The 26,637-nt window shown below is 41.4% G+C and overlaps 2 protein-coding genes across 2 annotated transcripts in view; both read right to left on the bottom strand.

The window, feature by feature from the left end:
• Positions 1 to 90: 90 nt before the first annotated feature.
• Positions 91 to 15,472, bottom strand: lpcat2 (lysophosphatidylcholine acyltransferase 2). The gene is made up of 14 exons (XM_035418317.1): positions 14,723 to 15,472; positions 14,173 to 14,315; positions 12,950 to 13,167; positions 12,174 to 12,286; positions 10,604 to 10,664; positions 9,059 to 9,117; positions 8,737 to 8,771; positions 7,469 to 7,523; positions 7,079 to 7,161; positions 4,410 to 4,535; positions 3,620 to 3,773; positions 3,194 to 3,292; positions 2,483 to 2,624; positions 91 to 1,997 (listed from the first exon to the last, which is right to left on the bottom strand). The coding sequence occupies exons 1-14, from the start codon at positions 14,828 to 14,830 to the stop codon at positions 1,819 to 1,821; spliced, it is 1,575 nt and encodes a 524-aa protein (XP_035274208.1). The 5' UTR covers positions 14,831 to 15,472; the 3' UTR covers positions 91 to 1,818.
• Positions 15,473 to 16,288: 816 nt separating this feature from the next.
• LOC118228365 (72 kDa type IV collagenase-like) overlaps positions 16,289 to 26,637 on the bottom strand; it is a 33,862-nt gene continuing 23,513 nt past the window's right edge. The window contains exons 9-13 of the mRNA XM_035419827.1: positions 24,679 to 24,805; positions 21,204 to 21,340; positions 19,082 to 19,241; positions 18,387 to 18,496; positions 16,289 to 17,220 (exon numbers count right to left, since the gene is read on the bottom strand). Coding sequence (XP_035275718.1) covers positions 17,117 to 17,220; positions 18,387 to 18,496; positions 19,082 to 19,241; positions 21,204 to 21,340; positions 24,679 to 24,805 — 638 coding nt within the window. The 3' untranslated portion in view covers positions 16,289 to 17,116. The remainder of the gene's footprint in view (positions 17,221 to 18,386; positions 18,497 to 19,081; positions 19,242 to 21,203; positions 21,341 to 24,678; positions 24,806 to 26,637) is intronic.

The following is a 26,637-nucleotide window of genomic DNA, read 5'->3' as shown; positions in this document are numbered from 1 at the left end:
AGTAAGAAAAAAGTTTTTTATTTTATTACATACCACTAATAACTACTTTGGCTGTTCTTGAAAAAAGCAAACAAACAAAAATAAAAAACAGTTGGCTTTTAAAAACCGAGGCAGGCTGACTAACTTAATTTAAGCCCAGTGCCTACTGTAACCTACTATTCATGTTTTACATGGTCCCAAGGATCCATCCTGCTGAATGCTCCTCAGATCATTTAAACTTTGGACAGTGGAGAATCTTTGCAGTAGTACTATGAGGACTCTGTACTGAGAACAATTATCAGAAGATATAAAACACTGAAAGTGCCATAAATGGCCTTGGAAATGTTCTTCTGCTGGAGGATTTCACACTAAAGTTGTGCCGCATGTGTCAGGTGGAGGCTCCACGTGGAACCGCTATGTGTGTTTCCTAATATGGTCAATAAATGATTCTGCTTTCCAGAACACCTTATTCAATAGTTAACTGTCTATGGAGATCTAGGCCTGGATCAAATCAACCTTTTTCCTTAAATGTGATTTAAAATGCCAGTTTTAGTGCTCATCAACACAGAAACAATGTGTTTAACTGAGGTTATCTCTGAACCTAAAAAACTTAATGGCATTCAATTATGATACAAAATTGAACAAAATGTAATTAAATGTTGACTGAATCCAGGTCTGAGCATTTATGAAAAATAAGGATTGGGATTTAGAGTATACTGCAAAGTTCAAATACTCATAGCAGAAACATTCTGTTTCTTAAACTAAAAGTCCTTATTTGAAGGAAAACCATTTCACTGCGTCACCATCTTGACAAAAATGCAGCCATGACCCAGGGTGCTTACTTTTCTAGGATAAGGTAGTTGTTTTTTTCATGTTAGTCAATGGGAGAAAAAGAAAAACATTTTTTTTTACCTTGTCCTAATCAGTGCATTTGTGCTTTAAAGCTTACAGTGAGACTGTTAGTTCAGCAGAATTGCAAGTATCATTTACGGCAGCTTCAGTCCAGACAGACCCTGTGTTTGTTTGACTTAAGAAAAAATCTAGCTAGTTACCAATTCAAATGAAACTTCCACAAATGGGACAAAATATCACAATTTGAGATACTGTAAAATTAATTCCAACATTTTTATTCTTATGTTTTTATTTGTTTGTTTTAAAGTGGTCACTTTGGTAACATGCACTGAATCACTGAAATGTATTAAGAGTATTATACAAAAATATCATTTGATCTTTGACTGGGCTGCTTCATAAAAATGATCAATGTATGCTAGGTGGCTAATTGTTTTAATTAAATAAGCCAACTAGCTAATATTAAGTACAATTTGCCTCACAAAAAATATTTAAAAATTCAACAATTACAATATTTCACAAAGGTTAGCTTGAGTGTAAGTTATTAATTTATTGCTTTTCTTCAAGTGGTCTTAAATTTTGCTGCTGATTTGGTCACTAGACCAGAGTTTTATGAAATCATTTTTAAGGCCTCCCTCTAGCCAGTTTTTAAAAACCGCAAATTTTAAGACATCACATAGGCAAGATTTTGATCTGCAACTGCATGACTGCGTTATTATTATTGGCCAGAGTCACCTGAAAGGCGAGATTGGTTCCATTTTCCCAAATGTTCATGAACCAAATCTCCACCTTCATAAACTCTGGTAAAAGTCTTGATTGACCTAATTCTACAACTGGGCACTTAAATTAGGCAGAAGCCAGTTAGGTAAAATAAAATAGGAGACTATGACATTTACTGCCAGACCAGTCATTGTAAAATGCCTGCGATCAGGCAGAAGTGATCAATGCCAGGACTTCCCATCAGTCTTTTGGATTCACTGCTCCATGGACTCAGTCATCTTTCTTGTCAGAGGTGCTGTCTTCATTGGGTTTGTCTGGGCTGACGCGGTTGGTGGAGGTGGTGTAAGCTGGCTCCGCCTCCTGCAGGGCCTGGTAGCGCTGTAGCTCCAGATAGGTGGTGAACAGCTTGCCGTACTCTGGATGGGCCTTGGCGTAGGCCTGGAACTCCTCTGTTGAGATGAACAGGGGGGTCAACAGCTTTAAAAACAGCGGCAGCCATTTTAGGCTTTCCCAGTGCCGTCAAGGCAAAGAAGCAACAATGTTCTGAGGAATAATTATGACATAGATGTTTTTCCCTATTTTGGCTTTTTGTGATTAATGATATTGAAATGTAACCTGTTAAAAATACACTATACTAAAAATACACTACACAAAATAAATAAACTGAGCCCCACAGATCATTCCAAAAAAGTTTTAGTTTCGGTGGCAAGCCCTTGTGCTGCAGGTACTGAGGGAAAATATCTGCACTGACACATGAAACAAGACTACAAAATACAGGAAAGAAGAAAGGAAGAACTGCTGCTCATCTCAGCAGTACTGGACTAGAGTAAAGAAGACAAGAAGTTCTCTTACTGCGTGTACAACCATGTATCTGTCAACAGACCAACAGAATCTCACCGAAATGCAGCCATTGGGGGGGGGGGGCTGGACTCACCGTAGGAGATGCAGCCTGATTTATCTACATCAACCTCGCTGAATAGCTTGGAGATGTCCAGGTCGGCCACACCCAAGGAGCAGCGGAGGAGGGAGGAGAACTCCTCCTGTGTGATTCTCTGGTCATCATCTGTGTCAAAGAGCTGGGGAGAAACCATAAGAGCACTCTTGGGTTAATGCTTTAACAACAATGACTCACAGATCCTACATTACCGCAATTTTGCTTTTAGCCCAGTATTTACCAAGGGCGTCCAAGTACTCTGTTGCAATTCTCCTTTTTCCCCCCAACTCATTTACTCAACATGCAGTTATGGAGGGAGAGGTTTTATAGCAGTGGAACATGTGACCCATTCCAGTTTAATACTCTTTTTGCATCAGTAATAACAAATACGTATGTTATATACTGAGTAATAAGCATAATTTTGAATGCAATGCTGCAGTTCATATCTAGTTCGGTTGACCTGTGTGCTTGTGACTGAGAGGTTTTTTTATGTTCTATGCAATCTCTGTTTATTGACTACAATTTCTTTTAATTTGCTGACTTAAAAAACTCATTCAAAGCAGATGTTTTGTGCAACTTCCTTATCCTCCGTCCTTCCCTTTCATGTTCCACCATGTGACGCATGCCACAACAGGAAATTGGACCCGCTACCACCCAATTACAAGCCACAGAGACAGCTAAGCACTCTTGGTACAGCACAGAATTGCGCACCTGAAACGCCATCTGAATGGTTTCCTCCGTGTTTGCAGGCTGACAAAGGACAGTGATGCCAATGACATATTCTCTGAAGTCAATGCTGCCATCCCTGTTCTGAAATAGATGGACAGAGGGATGAACAGACAGAAAAGAGAAATAAAAAGAGGAATGAACTTCTTTAAAAAGTCATACATCATAATAACTTGATGTATTTGCAATGGGTATCAGAAAACATTCTTTTGGAATTAACTGACTAGTTACACAAACCATATACATGAAAAGTATGAAATTTGAGCAGACAGGAAATATAATTAATAGCATATTATGTATACACTAAATGGCCATTTTTAAATGGCACCATTAGCATGCAATATAGGCTATGATCATTCTCATGATTTTTCAGCAGAAGCTGGGGGGCCAGGCGTTCAGCCCCACACTCACCCGGTCGAACAGGGCAAACAGCTCCTGCAAGGGCGGGCTGACAGGAATCTTCAGGAACCTGGAGAACTCCTCGATCCCGATCCGTCCCCCTTTACAGGAACGGGCGATGGCAGCGAAGGTCTCCAATTCCTTCTGCACATTGTTCCATTTCAGACTAATGCAAAAAAATGCAGTAGATTGACAACAAATAGCACACACATTTCATGAAGTGCGAAATTATACATTGGTGTACACTTTACTTAATTATTTTTATTTAACCTTTATTTACCCAGGGTAGGTTCGCTGAGCACGGACGCTCTTTTGCAGCAACGCCCTGCTTCACAATCATACACATTCACACCTGGGAGCTGCCCAGTACAACCACAATCCTCTATTGTTGGCCACTGAGAAGCTCCACTGGACGGAGAGAACTGCCTACTCTTTTGTAAATAGTGTCATGGGATCTTTAATGACCACAGTGAGTCAGGACCTTGGTTTAACGTCTCATCCGAAAGACGTCATCTCTTACAGCACAGTCTCCCCCTTACTGCACTGGGGCATTGGGGTTTATCTGACCAGAGGGAAGATTGCCCCCTGCTGGCCCACCAACAACAACTTGGATGTTATACCCATTCACACAGGTATCAAATATAGGTCATCGCCTTTTCAGAAACTTCTCGTTTATAGTCGATTAAAGAAATGTACATAAACAATTCAGGAACTCATCAGTAGCCGTCAGAGGACGCAGCTAACACACTTGTGTTATGTTAGCGTTGCTGTTGTTGCTGAAGCAGTGTGTGGTTAGGCTTACTTCAACTTCCTGCTGATCTTGGTGAACTCCACCAGGCCGGCCTCCATTGGAAGGGTCAGCTCCCCGGCCGAGATCATCAGACGACAGTCTTCGTACGTGTGGTCTGTTACGGGCACGCACAGGGCCCTGAGAAACCCGAGACCAACGTGTGCGCATACACATGCACACGCACATGCACACACGCACACACACACACACGCACGCACACAAGCAGACAGAGATGCAGAAACAGACGCACAAAGACAAATACAAGGACACAATGCGAAGAAAGACAAACAAGAGCAGAAAGGAAATGTCAGCAAAATATTTGCATAAAAGCAAAAAGAAAGTATTTCTATCCTACATGGCTGCTGCACGCTACATATTTTCACTCTGTCCTCCAGCAGAACAGCGCAGTCTTTTTGCTGGAAGAGTACTACCACGCATAGGCAAAGGCAGTTGTTAAAACATGTAAGAAATGCATACACAGGACAGCATATGTGCTCCAAAATTATTCATGCTCTTGAGAAAGAATGAGCAACACTATATGTTTAAAAAATGGTAAAAACTTGATAAAATTTTATACAAATACAGTTGTTCTAAGAAAAAAAGATTCTTGTACTAAAAGAAGTACAGTAATATGCTTTTTCCATACAGACAACAATTTCTTTCACATAAAATTCTACAAAATAAATGAACATGTTTTAACAAGTTCATCTCAGTCTGAGGTAACTGTATAGCGGTGAAGGAAAATGATTTCAGGAAAATGACGGAAATGAAAACAATCAGTTCCACACCTTGAGTTGGAGTACAGAGTTCATTTAGAAACAGCACTGAGAAACTGACACCATCATACGGGGGTGCAGTGTGCTTTTTAAAAGATAGTATACTGTCCTGTCAGATAAGCATTCATTTCACATATGTATGCCCTTTGCCAAGAATTTGAACAACAGCTACTATAGTATTTACGTAATCACTGTGATGACACCCTCAACTTGTGGTTATGCTCATGAAACAGTGGTAAACATGCTTAGTTAACGAATGTGCATCTTGCCCCAATGCACAGAGAGGCAGAGGGTTTGGAAGGCAAAGAAAAATCCAAAGGCCAGATTTGAAGACTTGGCTGCATCTTGGGGATACAATGTTGTAAAACTACCATCAGACGCCACCTACTTAGCAATAGGTTTTTGTAAGGGTTGCCAGAAAAAAGCCTCTTTTCAGAGCAATCAAAAATGCATTATGCCTTGGGTGGAACAGCATTAGAACTTTGATTGTAACTGGATGTTATGGCTAGATGAGACCAAAATTAAGCATTTTGGCCATGTACAGCAATGGAAGATTTGGCATCAGACGAAGGACACGTGTTGAAAAGGACGCCACACCTACAGTGAAATGTGGTGATGGTTCCTGGAGTTTATGAGCTTGTTTTGCATCTACCTGTCCCGTGGCACCAGCTAAGGTCAATGGAATCATGAACTACAGCAAGTATTAAAAGTAGACACCAAATCAAAAAGCTCAAACTTGGTCGCAAATTGACCTTTCAGCATACCACAAAATTAACCATAAAATGGTCAATTAAAACTAACTATAAAATTACTGTTTTGCAATAATCAGCCTACAGACATGAGACTGATCAAAAATTTGTGGTTTGAAGAAGAAGGCAGTTCGCAAGAGCAGAGTGAAAGATCTTTCTTTTTAAAAATTCTGTGTGGAAGAAAGAGGTCACAGATCCTCCCAATATGTTAATACCACAAAACAATATAGAAGATGACTCAACAGTGTTATCCTTGTGGAGGGAGGGTGCACCTGAAAAAAAAAGTTTTTGGGCACAAAAACATTTTCTCTGAGAAAAGTGGTATTTCTGTTGTTTCTGAAGGATTAGCGTGCTTTCATCCACATTATTATTACATTTTATTTTAGAAGTTATATAAATGTCCTACTCTTCCCTATTCAACATTGCAATTTTCCGTGCGATTAGGGCTGGCTGAGTAACTGCATGAGTCAGGTGCCAATATAATACAGGCTGAGTCCTGTCTGTTAGTCCTTACAGGCCCCGAGTGAAAAGCAAAAAGGGAGTACCAGAGACAACCGGTGCAGCTGGCCAGTGAAGTGAAGAAAGTTTCATTTTTCATCTTATGAGGTGGTTGTTTTTGGTACCAATACACACACAGTTGACCAGCATCTCCAGAAGGGTATAAAGGATCACTGTAAATAATGCCTGTTTGCACGGTGGACTATGTCGACAGGCATACTCTTTCTACAGAAATAAAGACCCTTATGATCAAGTGTGAAGTGTTTTCTTGGCTGAACTGCCATTTTATTACAAAACAAGCATATATTTCCCTCCTCAACCCAAAAATTCCACTAAACCATTTTTAAAATCAAATATTTTCTGATATTTCAGAATTAGAATATATATCAGTATGAGTATTACTTATTTTATGCAGTCCTTTTTGTTCATCTTTATCAAGGGTGTGAAATATTTTATAGGGAACTGTATGGCTGTTAATGATTTGTGAAAATCCTTGTCTGAACTTCAATCAAAATAATGGTTTAATGCCTTGCAAAATACTTCATACTTTCGTAAAATTTTATATTTCAAATTTGTTGACCAGAAGCTTCATTTCACCAGATTTAATCAGCTATATACTGCAATATACAGAATAGCTATGCATGAATGGTAATCTTACTTGGCCATGACATCACGCACTGCATGTCCAAACAGAGCTGGCATGGCCTTCTCTTCCTCACTGGGAATGTAGGGTGGAAGAAACTGAAGGGAAAAAAACAGAGATCATCATTCTGGCTCACATCGCACATTTCAGCATCAGCAGTGCGCCACTCCCTAGAATATTTAAGCCAAAAGCCAATACTCCCCACTTTGACCATGTTTCCTGTTTAGTAGCATACAATTTCAAACAATGGGGATCTATATAAACACCCAAACCAACCACATTTCCCACAAGCAACAGCTCAACGGATTACGGATGAAGACGAATAAGCATCTGTGGAATTTGAAGAATGAAATAATACAATTGATTTGGTTTTTCCTTGTGTCCAACCTCATGGTGACCTCTTACCTCTATTTCTACATTGGTGTAGGGTTGACACAGGGTCTGCAGTAACAGTGTTTTCCTGTAAAAAAAAAAACAGTGACAGAGGTTGCCAACCTTAAAAGGATACATACTTAGATTTTATAGATCTATCAGCCGAACATCTTAGAGGGAACTCTGCATCCATGGGGAAAGGAATACAAAACTCCACTAAAAGTATTCTGAGAAGAGTGGGGGGAAACGGATGCTCCCATTAGGTGGTTGAAAGGAAATTATTTTAGCTATCGTGCAGATGAAATGGTCCTAATTCTAAACCTTGGCATGTGTGGCTATTCTCACAGTTCTTTAAAGCTGACGGCAGAGGAAAACTATTGCCCCCCCCCCCCCCAACTGCATTTTGAAGCCATCAGATAAGGAGAAAACAGAAATAAATATTGCATGTGAATCATTCTGCACTTCCCCACCACACATAAGAAACAGCTAACCATACAGGAAGGGGGGGAGGAGGGACACTCAGTGCCAATCATGTCCATTGCATCGACACATATGCATGTAAAAACCCAGTGCTCCCATCAGTCACTCTGGACACCTTTTTACTCACACCAAAACACATTATTGTGGTTCTTAAATGAGTTAGCAAGTTAGCACAGTGGCACAAAACAACGGCAGACACGAAAAAGCGGAACGCTCCAGACCTGAGGACTAGTACCCACAAACAGGAAATCCGAGGAAACTGAAATGTGCCTGATGTATCAGCTAAAACGCAGACATCAGTTGAATGTATCAGCAACTCGTTTTAAATCAGTTGTGTTGAGCACAGTCCAACATTGTTTATCCTTCCTTTTAGTTTCATTTTTCAAGGGTTTATCCAATTCGCCTCAACAATTTCCCCAAACACACATACACACACACACAAACACACAAATGCAGACAGTGTAGCCTCTGTAGTTCTGTTTGTGAAGTCTTCTGTGGACAGTAGTCACTGACACATCCACGCCTGCCTCCTGAAGAGTTTCACATTAATCTTTTCCTCATGCCATCTTGATGCAAAATCAAGGTCAACTGGGCCTGCTCAGCATTTTTATACATGCCACAGAGCATGACAGGATGTTAATTGCTTAATTGTATCATGCAGTGCACATGCATGGAAGCACCTGCATTCCTTATGTTTCTCCTCTCATTTATTCAGGTTTTTCCTTTAATTTGCCACCCATCTGTACATACTTATAGTTCACTGGTCATATAGTTCAACCGGTTAGTTCACGGTTCACAGGTTGTAAAGGGAAGTGACTCACGCATTTGGTCCCTGCCATGTCCAAGTCACTGTATCCTAAAGTAAACACACACAATTACACAGAAGCAGTTTTAAAAGCTCCTGGCCAATAACAACACAGTTATCAGCGGTTTCGATCTTCCGTTTAGATTCCAAGACAACTGAAGAATCTCAGTTCTCAAACGCTTGTTCCTCATCTACTCTAAGTACAGACATAAGGATGTTGCAGTGGACTCTCTGAGCCTGAATTTTAATGAATAACTGGCATGATAATGCAGTATGCTTGCTGTATTGTTTTTTTTACTTATTTATATAGGTTGAGATTTCAGTGGGCTGATACTGACCAACTTGTTGGGATAACGCAGCAGAACGGGTTGTACTGGGACACCGGGAATGAAGGCACCTACAGGGGAAAAGATTGGATTTAATCTTATCTCTCAGTTTAACATGAGGCATTTTTCTGTCCTGCCCGAGAAAGCTCAGGTAGCAGGTATGCTAGCAGAATTTCCAGTAGAACCATTACAGTATGATCATGCTTCCTTAAAAAAGAATGAGTTGAATTTACCGTATGGCCTCTTATACACCAGATATATGCAACTATAGAACCAGGCTTTATTTTCAAACCAAAGAATTTACCAGGTCTCAAGAATCTTTGTAAATGACTGAGGCACTGTTAAAACTGCAGAAAACAACATTTAAATAAATAATTCAGTTTTGAATTTCACACTATATCACTGTAGAGCAGCAACCAATTTCAAAATTAAGTAATATTGCTGTTGTCTGATATTTCAATCCACAGACAGGCCAATCTTAATGCTACACCATACATTCACATTCTAGATTTTTCTGTACTTCCTCACCATTTGGAGAAGGCCCTTTCCTGTTTCAACATGACAATGGCCCCAGACACACAGCAAGGTCAATATGGAAGTGTTTTTGCAGAGAAGAGAGTGGAAGAACTTGACTGGCCTGCACAGAGCCCTGACCTCAACATCATCCAACACCTTTGGGATCAAATGGAAAGCCAACTGTGAGCCAGGCCTAAACGCCCAATCAGTGCCCAACCTCACTAATGCTCTTCTGGCTGAAATCCCTGCAGCAATGCTGCATAAAGCCTCCCCAGAAGCGGGGAGGTTGTTATAGCAGAAAAGGGTAGACCAACTCCATTTCAATGGCCATGATTTTGAATGAGATTCTGGATGTCAGGTGTCCACATACTTTAGGCCATGTAGTGTAATATACGCACATCCAACTGGTCAGATGCAGGGCAAAAGAATGAGACAATGAAGGAACAACAAACTCCCACACACCATAAACACGGCATCCTGAAAAAACCAGAAGGGAGCATTCGCTTTATTCCTCCTGCAAACAGACTTGCTTGTGTTTTTTCCTGTAATTAAGCTACGTTTTCAGTGTCTCTACATGTTACCAACTACTTGTGCGGATCTGTAGCTTTGATGGAAGCCAGACGCAAAGAAGGGGAAGCTGTTCCAGCAAGTTTAGGGGGAGACTTTTTCAGGAATGCCACACCCTCCTACCTTGTCCTATACATGTCCAAACAACAAAGTTATTTCTGTACCTGAGGCTGCGCCGTACCCACAGTTCATGCTTCCAAGTGACCCCCCAGCCCGACTCCCAACACTGACATTTGCATCATGTAAAACATAATAATAATGATTTGCCTCAACAGGCCAACTACATGGAGTCATCCAATGGGTCAGACAGGGCTTTAGACATACTGATAAGAACAATATGCAAACACGTTTCAAATGCTACAAAAAGGGAAGTTTGCTTTTTGTAACAGCCATACAGTTCTGGATTCCCTTCGGGTGTTGAAGCACCCTTGTTTATGTAGTAAAAAAACAACAACATGGGGAACAGGTACCTACCTTGTTTGAAAGTAATCAGACAAGAACGATTAGTACAGGTTCCCTCGGGGAAAATTAGAAGCTGTAAAAAAAATGGAAAAAAGAAAACTGAAAATATTTATATAATATAATCACTATCAATAACATGGTGATTGAAGTTAAATGATATTAATGACATTTACTTTGTTTGCAGGTTGTTTTGTACAGTAGGGGACAACATTAGGTCTTGGACCACCCGTTATATTCCGGTTGAGTTACTCATCTCTCCTCGGTATAAATGACGCATGCGCGTTTTAGACTCTTCGTTGACAGTTTAAACGATGCACGGGAAACAGTACAAACAGATCTACTGAATGTAACGCTTGAACAATCTCTCGAGCGGGGAGAAAAAAACAAAGATGAAAGCAGTAAAGATATTGAAAGTCAAGTAAGGGTGACTCCGCAGTGACAACAACCAGCCTGCAGTACTCAGCAAGAGCCCGAGATCAAACCCCGACTATTGAAGCGGGTTTAAGAAACGTGGTTGCCTCTGTAGTGCGAGTCGCTGCGTGAAACGAGGGAGCGACAAAACAGATGAAACTCAAGCTGCTATAAAGGATAGAGACAGGTGACAGGAGGTCTCCTGGGTGATTCTCCTGAAGTTATCTGCAGGATGAAAATGAAAAGTGATGTTTGGTTTTTCACTTTCTCGTCGTGATGGGTTTAGCTAGCGAGTTTTGAGTTTAAAGGATTCCGCAGAACGCGTTTTGAGCTGAGAATAACACACATCTCTGATGTGTAATTTTTCCACAGTGCTCCCACTTTCCCAGATCTATGGATATCCAATTTATGGTAGTCACTGATGGAAATCTATACTTTACATAGCTTCTAATGAAATAAACCATATATAGTGCTCTTTTTGTCTGCTTTAGTCACTGTAATTTCCTTTGCCACTTATCTTATATCTGTGAGTCATTGGTTTATAGATAATCTAGCATGTTAAACAGGAAAGGAAACCGCAGTTTTCCTGTAATGTTTCATTTATAATTGCTGCGGCTTTCTCGTGTTGTGGACCTAGGAGACCCAGGCTGGACAGAAATTGCCAAGTAACGTGAGAAACTGCACGAAGCTGAGTTATGATGAAATAGCCATCATTTGATGTTGTCTGGAATGGAATCCCGTCCGCGCTAGGGCCGGCTGCGGCCAGCATCCTCGCAGGGCTGCACACAATAGGCCGTAGTGTTTTTGCTGCCCTATTGTGCATGGGCAGCCCCTCTGGTGATCAGGCACAGGCAGTCTGTCACAGCTCACTGAATATGACGTGTATTCTGCAAATGGAACGGCTGTGCAGTTAGCTGGTGCACGGTAGTGCTATTAGCGGTAGCGCGCATGCATGCTACACTATAGGACGGTGTTGAAGTGAAAATTCCAGCATTCCTACAAATACAATTTCAGCATTCAAAATTTGGAGGAAGTTAATAATGGGTACATTGGTCAATGGTACAGTCAGACTGAGACCGTGTGCTTGAATTATCTCAGATGTTAGAAGTCAAGGGACATTCTATAGTTGGAGACATCTGTCAGTATAGATTTGTAGAGCTGTGGCCTTAACCTGAGGCCAGAGTCCTCCAGAAGTGGCTCGTCTCTCAATCTCCAGTATGGTGTTTTTGCGGGAATTTGGGTCCACCCGCGAGACCAGCACCGGCTGCAGACACCGTAGGAACCCTTCAGAAGAAAGAGAAGACAGCTCAAACAGCAGCCCCACTGATGAAGGCACAAACAAGTAAACCTTACATAAACCGACTGTACCACTGGCCCATTAAACCACACAACATTCCATTCATCAGCATTGGCTGAGGTTACAAACTGTGCTCACTCTTTATCGTAAGACAATATGGGGCTTCACCCAATTGTAGCATGTGGGGGTTTAACATTTGGCCGACAGCTGTTGCCATCCCACCCCCCCGTTTCCTCTGCCCACAAAATTAACTGCCATCTTGGACCTGTGATATCTCAGAATTCAGATGGGCAAAATTTCTAGATGTTATGTTTTCATATTATATTATATCATATATATATTCATATCTGCCCAAAGGTTTATATTTGACCAGAACCCATGATAATGTGACAAATCTGGGTGTTGTTTTTCAATAAATATTGGTGTTCTTGACTTTCACACACAGGAAGTTTGAGAAGGAACCACTGAAATCTCTTCTTGAAATTGCAGTCACTTAAAATAAAAGTGTTTTTGTGGACACCACCCTACTTTTCATTGTAAACCTTTCAGAGATGCGATATGTGATAGCAAGTGCTACATTAAATGTAACCCAATACATTAGTAAGGCTCAGCCTGCCCACATAGATCTCAGGAGTAAGGCTAAAACTCACTTCCAAATATGGGCGTGGCCAAGTTTTCCAAACGGGACACAGTAGAGGGTAATCCAGCCACAAGGCACACGATGGCATCAAAGAAGCCAGAGTGGGGCGCCACAGCCAAAACTGGTGCAACCTCGCTGCTCGCCCTCTCGCCCTTCACCGTCACCCGGAAGCCGAAGCAGAAGAAGAAGAGGCGCCCCAAACGGGCTAGTACGTTTTGGCACAGGAACCTGTGGCAAGAATGCAACAGAATATTGGTGGCCCACACCAAACCACAAACCGGCAAACTGCTTCTTCACCCAGGGTGCGCACACAGTACCATGTCATTGTCCCAGGATAATTACATCTCCCAAACCAAAGTTTCCTGAAACAGTTCACGCACGATAGCGATTGTGGTATGTGTCCGTGGCAAACTGAAGTGCATAGCGTGCTTAAGTTTGTGTTGGTCTCTGAGAACACAGATGGATTGTTACCCTGATATGATAACAAGTCGCAGAGCAGTACGACAGAAAATCAACAAAGCTGGGAGATCATACCAGATCACAAAGCTATAAGACCACCGAGGAGGTGCTGTGCAAAATGCTGATGCCTATGATGTAATACAGATATATTGTCCTCCTTTAAACCCAGTGAACATAGGCCATCAGAGTCAAAGGCCTATTTGCCTGTAAAAGCCCTTGCTCAGATGACTTTATTCATGCAGTTGCGTGAGGAAAGCACAATGTTTTTTCACAAGCAGACAGTTTTTTCCTTATCTTGTGTATCACAGCCTTATCTCTGGCAGGGTTCCACTTTAACTAAGGGCTACTATTTATAGGCAATGAGATAAGCTGCGATGATAAAAGGCCTTGTTTAACTAGGGCAGTTTCAACACCAGGAAATTACACGCTGTATGTTTCATACACTACTACTATGATTTTAGCATGACTATTTCAGACTTGTGGGTTAAAAACAGAGGCGCACAGATCTAGAATAGATCTGGCCCAGTCAGTACCTTTTCAGAAATATAATCCAGAAAGAAACATACAGTAGTTAAAAACACACAGATGTTGAGTTTACTGAATATCAAATGAGCAGAAATTCACTGCTTAAAATTAGGTGCACTGTTTCCACTGGTGGGTATGAATCTGTAAAGCCAGGTTCAAACCTCAAACTAGAATGTATGAATAGGTCACCTTCCTACATTAATAACATAAGTTAAAACGGAACAAATAGGTTGGGTTAGCCAGGTTTACCTTCTCCAGCCATCCAGGGGTTTGATGGCTCCTTTGACTGGGTGCATGAACGTAGTGACGGCAGCTACGGGCCATGTCACCATAACGACGATCAGCAGACAGATGGTGCGGACAGGGACAAGGAAGACTCCCAAGAGTACACACTTTGGAGACACATGCACACTACTGTCATGCAAGACAGCGACTGTAACATGCTGCAAATTAAATACTGTGTATTTGCGCATTACACTATTTGCATTTTCTTCCGAGATCAATGCAACTATCGACGAACGACAAACATAATAGACTCTGAAATCAAATGGGTATGAAAATATTTAGTAGCTAAACAACCCTCACCATTATGGTTGTGCTGTTGTTGTTTGCAACTGGAGTGCTTTCGATTTGGCTGTCAGAGATTTACGCAGATTAAACAATGTAGGCCTAACAGGCTAGCTAAAATCACATCATGGACCCGGCGTCATTAAACCAGAGTAGGCTACATTCACTACGCTTTCTAATAATCCGACAATAACATATAAAAAATCAAACAACACACATAATCATCACTTACTTTGATTTTTTCAGCCTTTGTCAATTTTACATTGTGCACAAACGGGTTAAGCACAGCCGGGAGAAGCAGAGACTGTTGCCTCGGTAAAGCGAACACTCTTTCAGGCATCCTCGCGGCTTGCCTCTGACTGCCTGACACATGAGCTACTGTAACCAATTAATTCTTTCTCAAACGAAACTTTTGCAAACGCCCGACTTCCCCGACACACATCCGCCGCGCATAGCAAACTACAAGTTTTTTCACACCAACGCAGCAGCGCGAGAAAATGTTCTAATCCGTCTCAGACCCCACCCCCGATGCATAATCCACACAATCTTCTTTAGGGCAACAGGGCTAGAGCAACACAGCTAGCTAATAGGCTACTGCAGATCATTGACAACTGTTCAAAGAAAATAGATTTTTGAAAAGGAACGGAGTATAGCATAACGTAGTATTTATATCCTATCTAATAAATACCACACAATATAAATGTATTTCCAACAGCAGCAGCAACAACAAAAACAACAACAAGAAAAATAATACTAATAATAACGTTTAAAACAAAATTCACTATAAGAGCATTATTTGTATTTCAGTTCAGTTACACATATAACACATTCTCTGTGAGCGGAAAATATCACGTTTGTTAAACAATAAACACTGCACTTTGTAGCCGAAATGCATTACTATAGCGCATAATTCAATTCATTCCATCACGATGGACCAGAAATAAGACACATTGAAGTTATGGCTAACACTGTAGGGTGGTTACCAGAACTAAGCGACAAGCAAAAAGTAAGCTGCAACGTGCACGAACGAAGGAAATTGCACAACTGGTAGATTTTATAGGGGCCTTGCTCAAGAGTAAAACGTATTTTTTGAGGAAGTATTTTTTAAAAAATTGACACCGATTCATTCGTCTCGTCTAAAAAGCAATCTGGTTTTGCACTGTCCTCAACAGGTCCAATTGAAGATCCATATAGCCTATGTGTTATTCGTGGTAATGCAGTATATAATCCACAGTGTAACACAAAACAACAATAACATATTGTTTCTGCAAATGAAATCGAGGGCAAGACCATTAATTATAGTCGTCTACTGTGTGAACTTTATTTATTTTATCCTGCATGCAAGCAATAATTTTAACTTGAATATGTAATTGTAATGGTGAGTTCACGCCTCTAGATGTCAGCAATAGCTCAGAGTCTTCATATAGAGGCATGCCTCCACTGAAATGCCTTTACTCACAGCACGGAATACTGTAGACAAATTAAAAGACATAAAAACACATTCCTGTTTTCCGAAATGTCTACCCGTGTTTGAGTTATTAAAATAAGTCACCAAAATCCGTCTAAAATATGTGTAAGAAGCATACAGTATAATTATGCTGGGTGAAATTTTCTGAGGAAAGCTTTCAACATTTCAAGTTCAGACAGTTCTTGATTCAAAGCATGCTTGGGATATAGATCCAACTGAGTTCATTGAAATGACACACTAATCTGACTGCATTTCATTTTTTAAATTGACTAAAATGTAGGAACTTCAACTGATGGAATCACAGACACTGGTCAGAAAAGGGAAAACATCCCAAGTTAAAACAAAGACTCATTTTATTTAAAAAAAAAAGTATAGTGACAAAGTGCACAAAGCAAATATCAAACCTACTTATGATCATATACAAAAAAGTATCAAACAATAACAACAGTAATACAAACGATTATTAAACAATACTTTTGTGATACGTTCATGCTGTTTGTCCTTCATGTTAACGTACTACTGTACATACAACTTTCAGGCAACCCGTGCCATGAATCTTTCTCGACTGTTAGTGAAACAAGAGCACCAGCGATACAAAGTGGAGCTGCTATGACAGTTACTTGCTCCTACGGTTTCTATGGAACACAATTATAAACAAAACACAAAGTGCTAATAAAACTGTCCTTATGAATCAAATTTGATAATTAGAGACTTTGCACTACGCCACCAGGTAGGGTCTGGATTGTAGCGTGGACATTCCCGATGCCATTAAATGTGTGTGTGTGTAAGTGTGTCTGTCAGTGTTATGATTTTCATTTTGATCTTACACAGATTTTTAAAATCACTTCCACACAGGTAAGCAATATGTACATTTCAATTCACTTTCCCATGTTCAGATTTAAAATGGGGCCAAAGGTAAACCTTGGAGCAGGCCAGTCTGGGGAACAAAGGGTAGGTATGAACTCCTTTGTTGGAGAGATTCAGCAGGTAGAGGGGGATATGCCTTGTGTCTTTACAGGCCCGATGGCTGTGACGACGGTGGGTCACTGTGGGGGAGAAGGGTGTCAGGGGTGTGTGTGTGTGTGTGGGACGGGGGGGGGGGGGCAGCTGGCGGTTGGCGGTTGGCGTGGAGCCGGCCCCTTCGCTTGGCGGGGCAGTTCAGCAGCCGAGCCAGTCGGTCTTCACGTCTCCCACTTTGACAGTCTTCAGGCTTTCGTTGTCTAATTTCAGATAGTAACCTTCTTTGAAGAAGTAGCTGTGTCCTACAAGCAGAAAGACAAAAGACCGTTGAATGGTGCAAAAAAAAGAGATAGTGTAATCTGAGTTCTTACACAAAGTCCTCTTACAGGAACAGCCATAAAATATCATGCTCAGGGCCAGAAAAAACGATCTTGAAAATTACACATTATGGTTTTGCCATGTGTAATCTGAATCAACTTTATTGGCTGCGCCGCAACAGCGAATGTCTGTCACTGAGTGACTGAGTGAGTGAAGTTACACCATTGTTCGGCCGAATTATGAAGTTACACCATTGGTTGGCCGGATCACATGTGTTAGGTCCAGCCATATACTAGGTTTTAACCTGGTCTTGTCAGTTATTGAGCCATGAGATTACAGTAACTGGAGCTGGATCAGAACCTTCAATGTGTGCAAAAAAAAAAGAGGTCTTTGGAGTTCAGCTGGCAGAAAACATTCATAAAATGTCTTTAAGGTTTTGGAAAGTAGTGAAGGCATTCTGTTCTGATATTGTTGGGCTGCTAAGACAAGGCTAAGTGTAATCCGACTCTATTTACAATGCTACTGGAAAGTTTGTGGTTTTAAGGTGGTAAAAAAAACACACCAGTTCCAACAACTTTGTTATTCCGCAGTCTTACTGCAATGTTGTGTTGCAACAGCATTTTGCGCTAGCTAGGCTGGCGCCGATGATAAACGGGTATCCTGCCAGCTTTACTGATCCATTATCATGGTTCAGTTTACCCTAGCCTCTGTTCCCTGTCTTTGGTGTGATTTCCCAGTAACACGGCAGTATCAGGGCCGGTGAAGTGACTGAGAACGAAGGGTTCAGCGAGGCCTTTGGCTTCCTCAAAGAGACTCGATCACGCTGCGCTGGTGCAGTAGCCCCTACTGAGCTCGCTGCTTAATTAGCAAGCGGACAGAGGGATCTTTGTGAAGGAGCACAAACACTCTCTATTAGACGCCGTTTTCTCAGACTGGTCGAAAGCTGCATATTATGCGCACGTATGAGAGGAGGGGGAAGGAAAGGAGGAGGGAAGGCCGCAAGGGAACTCCAGCAAGCCTCGACCCCTGCCGTAACGAGCCTCGCTTTCTCTCTTTTCCCCATGCTGTCGTGCTATGTTTTAGCGAAGGCGACTTTGGGAAAACAACTTTGGTCCGAGGAATTACGGGTGTTGGGGAAATCTCCGCTTACCGTGGCCGTTCAGGTTGAAGGCGGCGTCCACGTTGTCAGGGATGCCGCTCCAGGCGTCCCCAATCGGCTTGGGGAAGCCGGGGTCCATCTTCTTCTTGACCTCGTTGTACCTGAGGATGTGGAGAAGTCGGTGTCGTTTGGAGAACATCTACACGTCCATCAATCAAGAATCCAAAAGCGCTACACTGGAAATACAATCTGGCTGAACAGCTGACTCTTCAGTCCTAGCCTTGCTTGCCAGCCTTATGTCAGACTTTTCTTGTCTGGCCAGCCTTGTGCACATTCGGTGTACAATTGTGAGCACAACTGAGATATGTATGCGTGGAACACAGGGAAAACCCTTTTTGTTACACTCGTCCCTTAAGTAATGAGAAATGTGTGGCAGATGCTGACTGAGCAGGTGAAACTGACAGCTCATATTCTATGCGTACATTATCTTTATTTACAGCCCGGCTGTCACCCCATCTGCTGTTAGGCCTGAAGCAAGGCTGGTAAGTAAGGACTATACCAGTCCTGCATGTGGCAAATTGTTCTCACACCTAGGGCCACTGAAATTTAATACATCTTATACAATAATGACTACAGAAAACAGAAACACAAGCACTGAAAACAACTCTAGCCAATGGCATCAAATACCCGGAATCGGATGGGGTTATCTATACGCACTCTCTAATACTGAGCATAGTCGTCTTTACCTCCAGTATTTGTCTCCGGCAAATATGTAGGTCTTCTTGTTCTTGGGGAAGGAGAAAGCGGCATCGACGCGCTGCAGGTCTGCTGGCAGGCCAATGGAGGAGAGCCTCTTGGGATAGCCTTTCTCTAGAGTGCTAGCTGAATAAATCCACATCTCATTCCCTGGGGAAACATAGGGGCCACCAGTGAGCTTAGTTTTATGCAAAAAGGCACTGCAGTGTACAACCCTGCACCACTGCAGATCTTACATCTTACCTCACTGAACAAATCCCTTGATTTAATTTATTTGACAAGGTCACTGCACGTTAATATAATTTCCGTAAATGTGACAGAGTTAGCCAGGGAGGCTAATTTTCATCTGTAGACCTTGGGCTACATGTCTTTAGACTGTCGGAGGAAACCACAAATGTCAGATTGCAGGGGGGCAAGGACCCGGACCAGCCGGGGCTGAAACCTGGAGCCGCCTTTTTGCAAGGCATCAGTGTGACACCACTGTGTCACCATACCACCCTTATTGGGCATGTGAGAAGAGGATCCTTTTATATTAGCACATGTACTTTGTAAAACCTAGTTAAGGCCATATAGACATAGAGGTCACTCATATTTCAGCTGGATGATTCATCAAGCAGCTCATGAACCCCGTGTGTATCACCTTAATGTTATGTTATATTACAACTATGGCCACCAGCTTGTCTCCACTATGTGACCAGCAGGGTTCTAAACCTGTATTTCAATGGTTATCCTCCAGGGGTCCCCATTGGCACTCCAATGGCACAGTTAATGGATGCAATGAAAAGCATGTCTTTGAGCCAGTGGTCCTCACTCCTGATCCTGGAGAACCGCACAGTCTACTGCAGGGCTGCCCAACCCTGCTCCTGGTGATCTACCGGCCTGTTCGTTTTAATTTCAACCCTAATTTGACACACCTGAGTCTACAACTGTTAAATGAGGTGTGCTTTGTTAGGGTTGAACTGAAAATCTACAGGATGGTAGTTCTCCAGGAACAGGGTTGAGTAGCCCTGGTCTACTGGCTTTTGTTGATACCCAGCACTTGAGTAGCATAGCAACTGATCAATTAAATTAAAGTAGTTGATTACTCAGTTAACTCAGTTCACCTGGTTTCTTGGTGTTGAACTGGTCACAGATTTTAAAGAAAAAAATGAAAAACAGTAGACTCCCCAGGAGCTCTCCAGAACCAGGGTTGAGTATCACTGTAGTAAACTTTAATCTATATAATACAGGGGTGTCCAATCTTATATGAAAAGGGCTAGTTGGCAGCAGGTTTTTGTTTTAACACAATACTAAGACACTTGACTCTACTTAAGGTCTTGATCGAAGACTATGATTACTTAATTAGTTGAATCATGAATTCTTTTTTTTAATTAAACTTTAAGTTAAAAAAAGTTATATAACTGCTCTAATTTTTAATGTGGGCATTTCCCACATCTTCTAACAAAACCTATCATGCCCCTGTTCAGCATTATAAAACATTGCAGAATGTCTACAGTAGTACATAAACATCGCTGTTAATTATTGTCTGTGTTTAATTAGTGCCAATTATTTACTTTATGAACTTAGATTACTGAGGTGGTGCAAATGGGATAATTGTTTGAGAAGCAGCTTGACTATCGTGACCTCTAGCTGGCAGAGGACAGAAGTACCATGTGAGAAAACAAGGGGAGACAAACTTTAAAATAAAAAGGTCAAAATTTTAACATATTATAAAATCACATGATAACATAAGTTATAACATAACATTTAAATTATAAACATATAAGAAGCAATGAAGTGTTGACACTACCTAAAATAATAAGACCAATGCTGTCGAGGTTATTTCTCAACAATATTTTATGAATGTCTGGAACAAAAATATTTTTCCATACCGACATTCTAAATAATGACAAAAATATATTAAATATGCGTCAAAACATATAAGCCACATAAAAAAAAAATTTAATCTGACAAACCACATCAAAACCATGTCTGAGAATCAGAATGTTCTGTATGGTGAACCAGTTGTGGGGATTTTATACTGTCTGCTTTGCGGTCAGAAGAGGGGCTTGTTGACTAGCTTGAGTGTGGCACTTGCGGTGGGAGTTTTTTAGGCTGACCCCGCCCCGATACCTGCGAAGAAAACGGTCTTCTCCTCCAGGGGGTTTTCGTAGACGGCGTCGATCTTCTCTGGCACCTCGCTCCAGAAGGTGGCCACCAGCATAGGTCCGTTGGGCTTCTGTCTGAAGTTGGAAGACCTGAAGATGAATCTGTGTGAGAGAGAGAAAAAGAGAGAGTGAGAGAGGGAGAGGGAGAGGGAGAGAGAGCAAAAGGGAAGTCATGATGGGCCTGGCGCCACGGCAACAACATCTGGTTCTCGTTAAGGCTGGGGAGGTTCCAGACGGCAGCTGAGCGAGCTTGAACTTGCCCCAGGTTTTTTCAAAAGGGATAGGAGACGTTGTCCCTGCTCTTTTCCACTGACCTATTTTCAAACGTTAAAAAAGTTCAAAAATAGAAAAAGCAAAAAGGGACTCCTAACCAACAATGGCAGACAGAGATTCAAAGAGAAAAGTGAAAAAGTCATCCCCCAATAAATCCCCGAAACTACCCACAGAAGAACGGAGTTATGGACAGTGAAAAGGGCTTTGCTTTAGGGGGAATGGCATATTTGAAAATAAATCTAAAATCTCCCCTCACTGTCAATGCACAGCAGAGTTAGAAAATAGACCATGCCATGAAACCTTTAGGGCAAAAAAGAGAATGGGGCCACAAAACGAAATATATACCTGCCCCTATTATAATAATAATAATAATAACAACAACAACAACAACATAATGGTTTCTAATAATAACTAAAATATAATGCTTATTATTATTAATAATATTTTTTATTATTACATTTTTTATTATTATCATATATTTAAAAAAAATATTAATTGTTATTCTACATCCTTTGGGAAGCTGCTGCACACAGAGTTTCCAGATAAAGAACACTGGGAAGGTTAATATGGGTCTCCAAAAAGCATGAGTAAGATTGTTGCAAAACGGTCTAGTGAAAACCCTCCCAGGAATACAGACAAAAATGGCTTCTTGGCGTTCAACTCCACCAAGCCTGGAATATGAACCTAAAACGACTGGCTGCAGTGACCAGGAAACACAGACGAGCCTGATGACTGAGGTGACCGCAAACCGTGCTTTGTCGGCTGAAATCATCCAAAAGTCTTTGGGACACCGTTCACCCGAAATCACACAAAACCAACACGGAACCGCGTTCGTTCTCGTCTCGGTCCTGATACCTTTGGGGCCGGCCTTGATTCACAGCTCCCTCTCCTTCACTTCTGCCACACTGACCTGAGGCCTCATAGTGAAAACATCTGTTTGGACCAACTGCAGACATGGGTGTGGCTTTGAACAACTGATCCCTCAAGCCATCTGCTGTCTGAAACTAAATATCTGAATAACAGCCTGCTCTGGACAATATTTAATGCAGATATGTGTTATCCCATCATTATATTTGGAATTAATTTTTGTTAGCTAATACTTTCACAGACAACAGCACAGTCCACTCCAAAAAGTCCACATTAACTGAATATATTTTAAATCCAGCTATTACTGTATGATGCATGATGACGTCAATAACTGTGCCTACCCCAACTTCTACCCCAACAGAAAGTGTTCACACTGTACTGAGGACAGGCCTTCACCATAACAGTTCTGATAAACTAAGTAATGAATTCAGGAGTGGATTATATTTTTATTACAAATGATTATGGGGTTGGTGAACACTACAATTATTTGAAATGTTGTAAACTAAATAAAATGGAATACTTAAAATTCACAACCCAAAGTTGAGGACAAGGCACAGCTGCCGGATTGAAACTCCCTCCAACACAAACTCGGCTCCCAAAATCCGAAAAGCCTGCAGTTCTCCGCCGCTCAGCGCCGTGTAAGACGGCAGGGTTTCGTCCGATGACGTGCTCGGCCCCCGAAAAATACAGTCAACTTCATTCACGTAACCCAGAAAGAAAACACGTTTTGTTTTCGCAAGTAGCGCTTATGGGATGCGTCGTGGGCCTCCAGCATTGAGGCCGGGGGCAGTGCGGGAGAGAGAGCGGGCTAGCTAGCAGTATGAGTGCCGCCTTTTGATTGCTCAGCTGTTTGCTTTGGACGCGGAGCGGCGTGGCCGCCGCTGAGAGACGCTCCGCTTGGCACCGAGAGCGAAGGGTCACAAGGAAGCAGAAAGTAAAGAACCAAAATAACATTTACAAAAAAAAAAAAATTATATGAGCTTAAGAACAAGAGAAACATTTCAACTTTTTTGTGGGTGCTCTGCTTCAACTGTAAATTTGGGACGGATATGGAGGAGGTAAAAGTGGCAATCCAACTGAAAGTGAGACCTGTTGCATCTCAGAATTTAACATTAACTCTGCAATTATTATGATTAATATACTTTGACTATTGTACTTAATATGAAATATTGTACAATTTGTATATAATATGAATACTAGTGTGCAATAAGCCAAATGAGAAGCCATCTTCTAAGGGTTTGTGTGGGTGTCCACAAGTATATGTGTTTATGGGTGTGGGTGTGCTTTGAATTTGCTGACGGTCATTTGGATTTTCCAAAAACAGCTTCCTAGATTCCTTTCAGCTGTGGTACTACACAAGTTTAAATGCGTCCAGCAACACTGAGCCATGGGAAATAAGTGAGCCAAACAAAGCAGATACTGAATTGTTAATGGGAAATATTTCAGTAAAAGAGCCAAAATCTTTCCACCTTTCACTCGGTAGATTCTAGAAATGTACTGGCAGAACTCAATGTATTCATCCCTGCAATGAAATTAAGGCCATCTGGAAACTGTGAAGGGAAATACTGAAAGCAACAGTCGTTTTGGCTAATGCTCATTAGTAGAGGCTTAGAGCCTAAATGGCTGCCAAGTTTCTTAATCATTACAGGGTGATGGTGATTAGCTATAAGGGTGTGGCTACAGCATGAAATTAAACATACAGAACAAAACAGTCAGAGAACTTAACGCAGGCTTTACAGCAAGTAAAGAGTCCCATAAACAGACCACTGCTTATGTTGAAAGACATCTGTTTTTGAAATTTGGAGCACACAATTTGCAGACTATTCAGTATTTTCAGGAACTATGTCTGAAATAAAAAAGTACTTAGGTCAGTCTGTCATGCTGTTTATTTTCCCTGTGATTTCAGAAATTTTTCATTTCTGCTGAAATATGATTGGCAAAATGACACAGGAGGGTCTATGATTTCACATTCGGACGAGCTACAGATTGAAAAGAAAAGTTCAGCTGAGCAGTCTGGAAAACGTCCAGAGATTCCCATAAATGAGACACACTGTTCTTGTGATTCATTCTTTTCACTTGAGAAAGAAAAACAAGCTCATTCCCGCACACACCTTTCTTTCACAAATGATTTGCCAAAAGGGATCTGCCATTCCCAGCACGAGTAGTGTGCATGTTGACCTCTTTCAGAATCATTATTTTCCCCCTGAAAATGACCACATCTCCAGTAGCAGTCACACAGCCAACAGCCTTCCACTCACAGTGTAGGAAATCAAACGGAAACATTAAGAGTTTTTTTTCACCTGTCCTTGAAGAAGAACGTCTCTCCTCTGATCTGGGCGACGGCATCAAAGAGTACGTCCTCGCTGCAAACGTCAATGGGAGTGACGGGACCCTGAGTGGGCGGCATCGGCTTATCTGTCGGGACCCCTGAGAGAGAGAAACAGGCCCTGTTCACACCTGTACTTTATATCCGGATATATCCAGATTGTGTCCAGATTTAGTCGAGACGGATGTCAGTTCACACCTGGCATTAGAATGCATCTCCACATGCATCTCGAGTGACCACTTGTGATCGGATCTCACTTCCCCGCTCAATATGCAAATAAACACGTACATCATTTCCGTTTGCAAAGACCAAATGTGTTGTGTTTTTAACCAGCGGGAGGTTAAAAACAACCGGTATACATATATATGTTTTTAACAGGTATATTTTTTATGCTGCCATAGACCGTATAAAAAGTCTGCCGGAAATTAAAAGAAGATGTAGTCTGCCGGAAATTAAAAGAAGAAGTAGTTTGCGAAGACCTTAGTGCGCGGGCAAAATTAAAACAAAAACAGACTGGGTCTATTCCTTGGCGTGTTCCAGGCAAACCAAATCGCCCAAGATGTTTGACGCACTCCTAATGTGTCTCTATGCGATTTTCAAAATTTGTCATGGACAAAGCCAGCTTACGCGATTTGAGAACCAGCCAAAATTATAGATCTATCCACTTCTATTTTGCTCCAGAAAACGATGTCAATAGGTCTATCAGCAAACATATGGCTTAGCTATGCCCAGAAGTCCTCAATAATAATAGTATTTTACAAGAAATTACAAAAAATCGTTGACAACGATTGCAGCGTGTATTATTGCTAGTACCACAGAGTGAATGTGTAAGTGAATGCGATGATAAGAACATTTTCGGTTACGCTGACCTATAAAACACTATTCCAAAAGCAAAATTAGACATGTTATACATTGCTAGAAAGCTAATACTCTCACCCACTGAATAAATGAATTGTCAATCAAGCCAGACTGTACTAAAAAGGGCAACAACACCAACAACAACACGTGTGGTATTACACACAGCTATTTTGGAAGGTACCCAGGCATCACAAATACCTGTATATTTCACAAACAGATTGTCCAAGACCATATATGACCGCTCAGTCTCTAAAGGGACATCTCTATGCCTAAAACCAATGGTAAGTTTGTATTTATTCGATATTTAGTCCCAGATATTGACTGTAGAATGACATGGTATCATTTTTTAAAACTTTGTCTCGTTTATTTCGTTATTCAGTACTGGCTTCTTGTTGTTTCACACTTTAATATGACGGCGTTGGCGCGCGATTTAGTACGTACTTCCGCTTAGGCAGAGGACGTCAGTTGACTAGGCACTTCTTCAATGTGGCCCAGGACACATTCGTGTTCACGCTGCTAAAAGAAGGTAGCCATATGCGACCCAGACCACCTAGGAATGTGGTCTGAGTGATCGGATCTCAATGCGTCCTCAATGCGTCTTGGGTGCGTTCACACCTGTAGTTAGTGCTGTCCACTTGTGATCGGATCACCCAAGACGCATTTTAATGGCAGGTGTGAACAGGGCCACAGATTTTACAGAGGGTTTCACTCGCTGGTCTCCGGAAACTTTTTACTTCACATATGGCTGAGAAGAGGCGTACTAATTAAAAAACAGTGGGTTACCAACAAAGAAGAGATTTGGTGTACTTCCCAAAAGCAGAAATGACTGAACTTCTGCTGGTGCTGTGCTCTAAGATGTAAATTAAAGACAGCAAAACTTCCCAAGCAAGAAGCAAAAGTAGCACTATGTTAAAAAAAAGATTCACAGTACACATAGCTAATTACATTACAGCATTTAGCGTTAAACATGAATTTCAGATAATACTATAAAATTAGAACATTAAAATACAATCAATACAGTAATACTCAATATCCCTTTTGAACATAAACTATTGTAAACAGGAAGTGTGTGTAT

The sequence above is a fragment of the Anguilla anguilla genome, chromosome 5, assembly GCF_013347855.1.
Source record: "Anguilla anguilla isolate fAngAng1 chromosome 5, fAngAng1.pri, whole genome shotgun sequence".
Classification (NCBI taxonomy): Eukaryota; Metazoa; Chordata; class Actinopteri; order Anguilliformes; family Anguillidae; genus Anguilla; species Anguilla anguilla.
The sequence above is the reverse complement of the archived record's forward strand: the minus strand, read 5'-3'. Positions and strand labels throughout refer to the sequence as shown.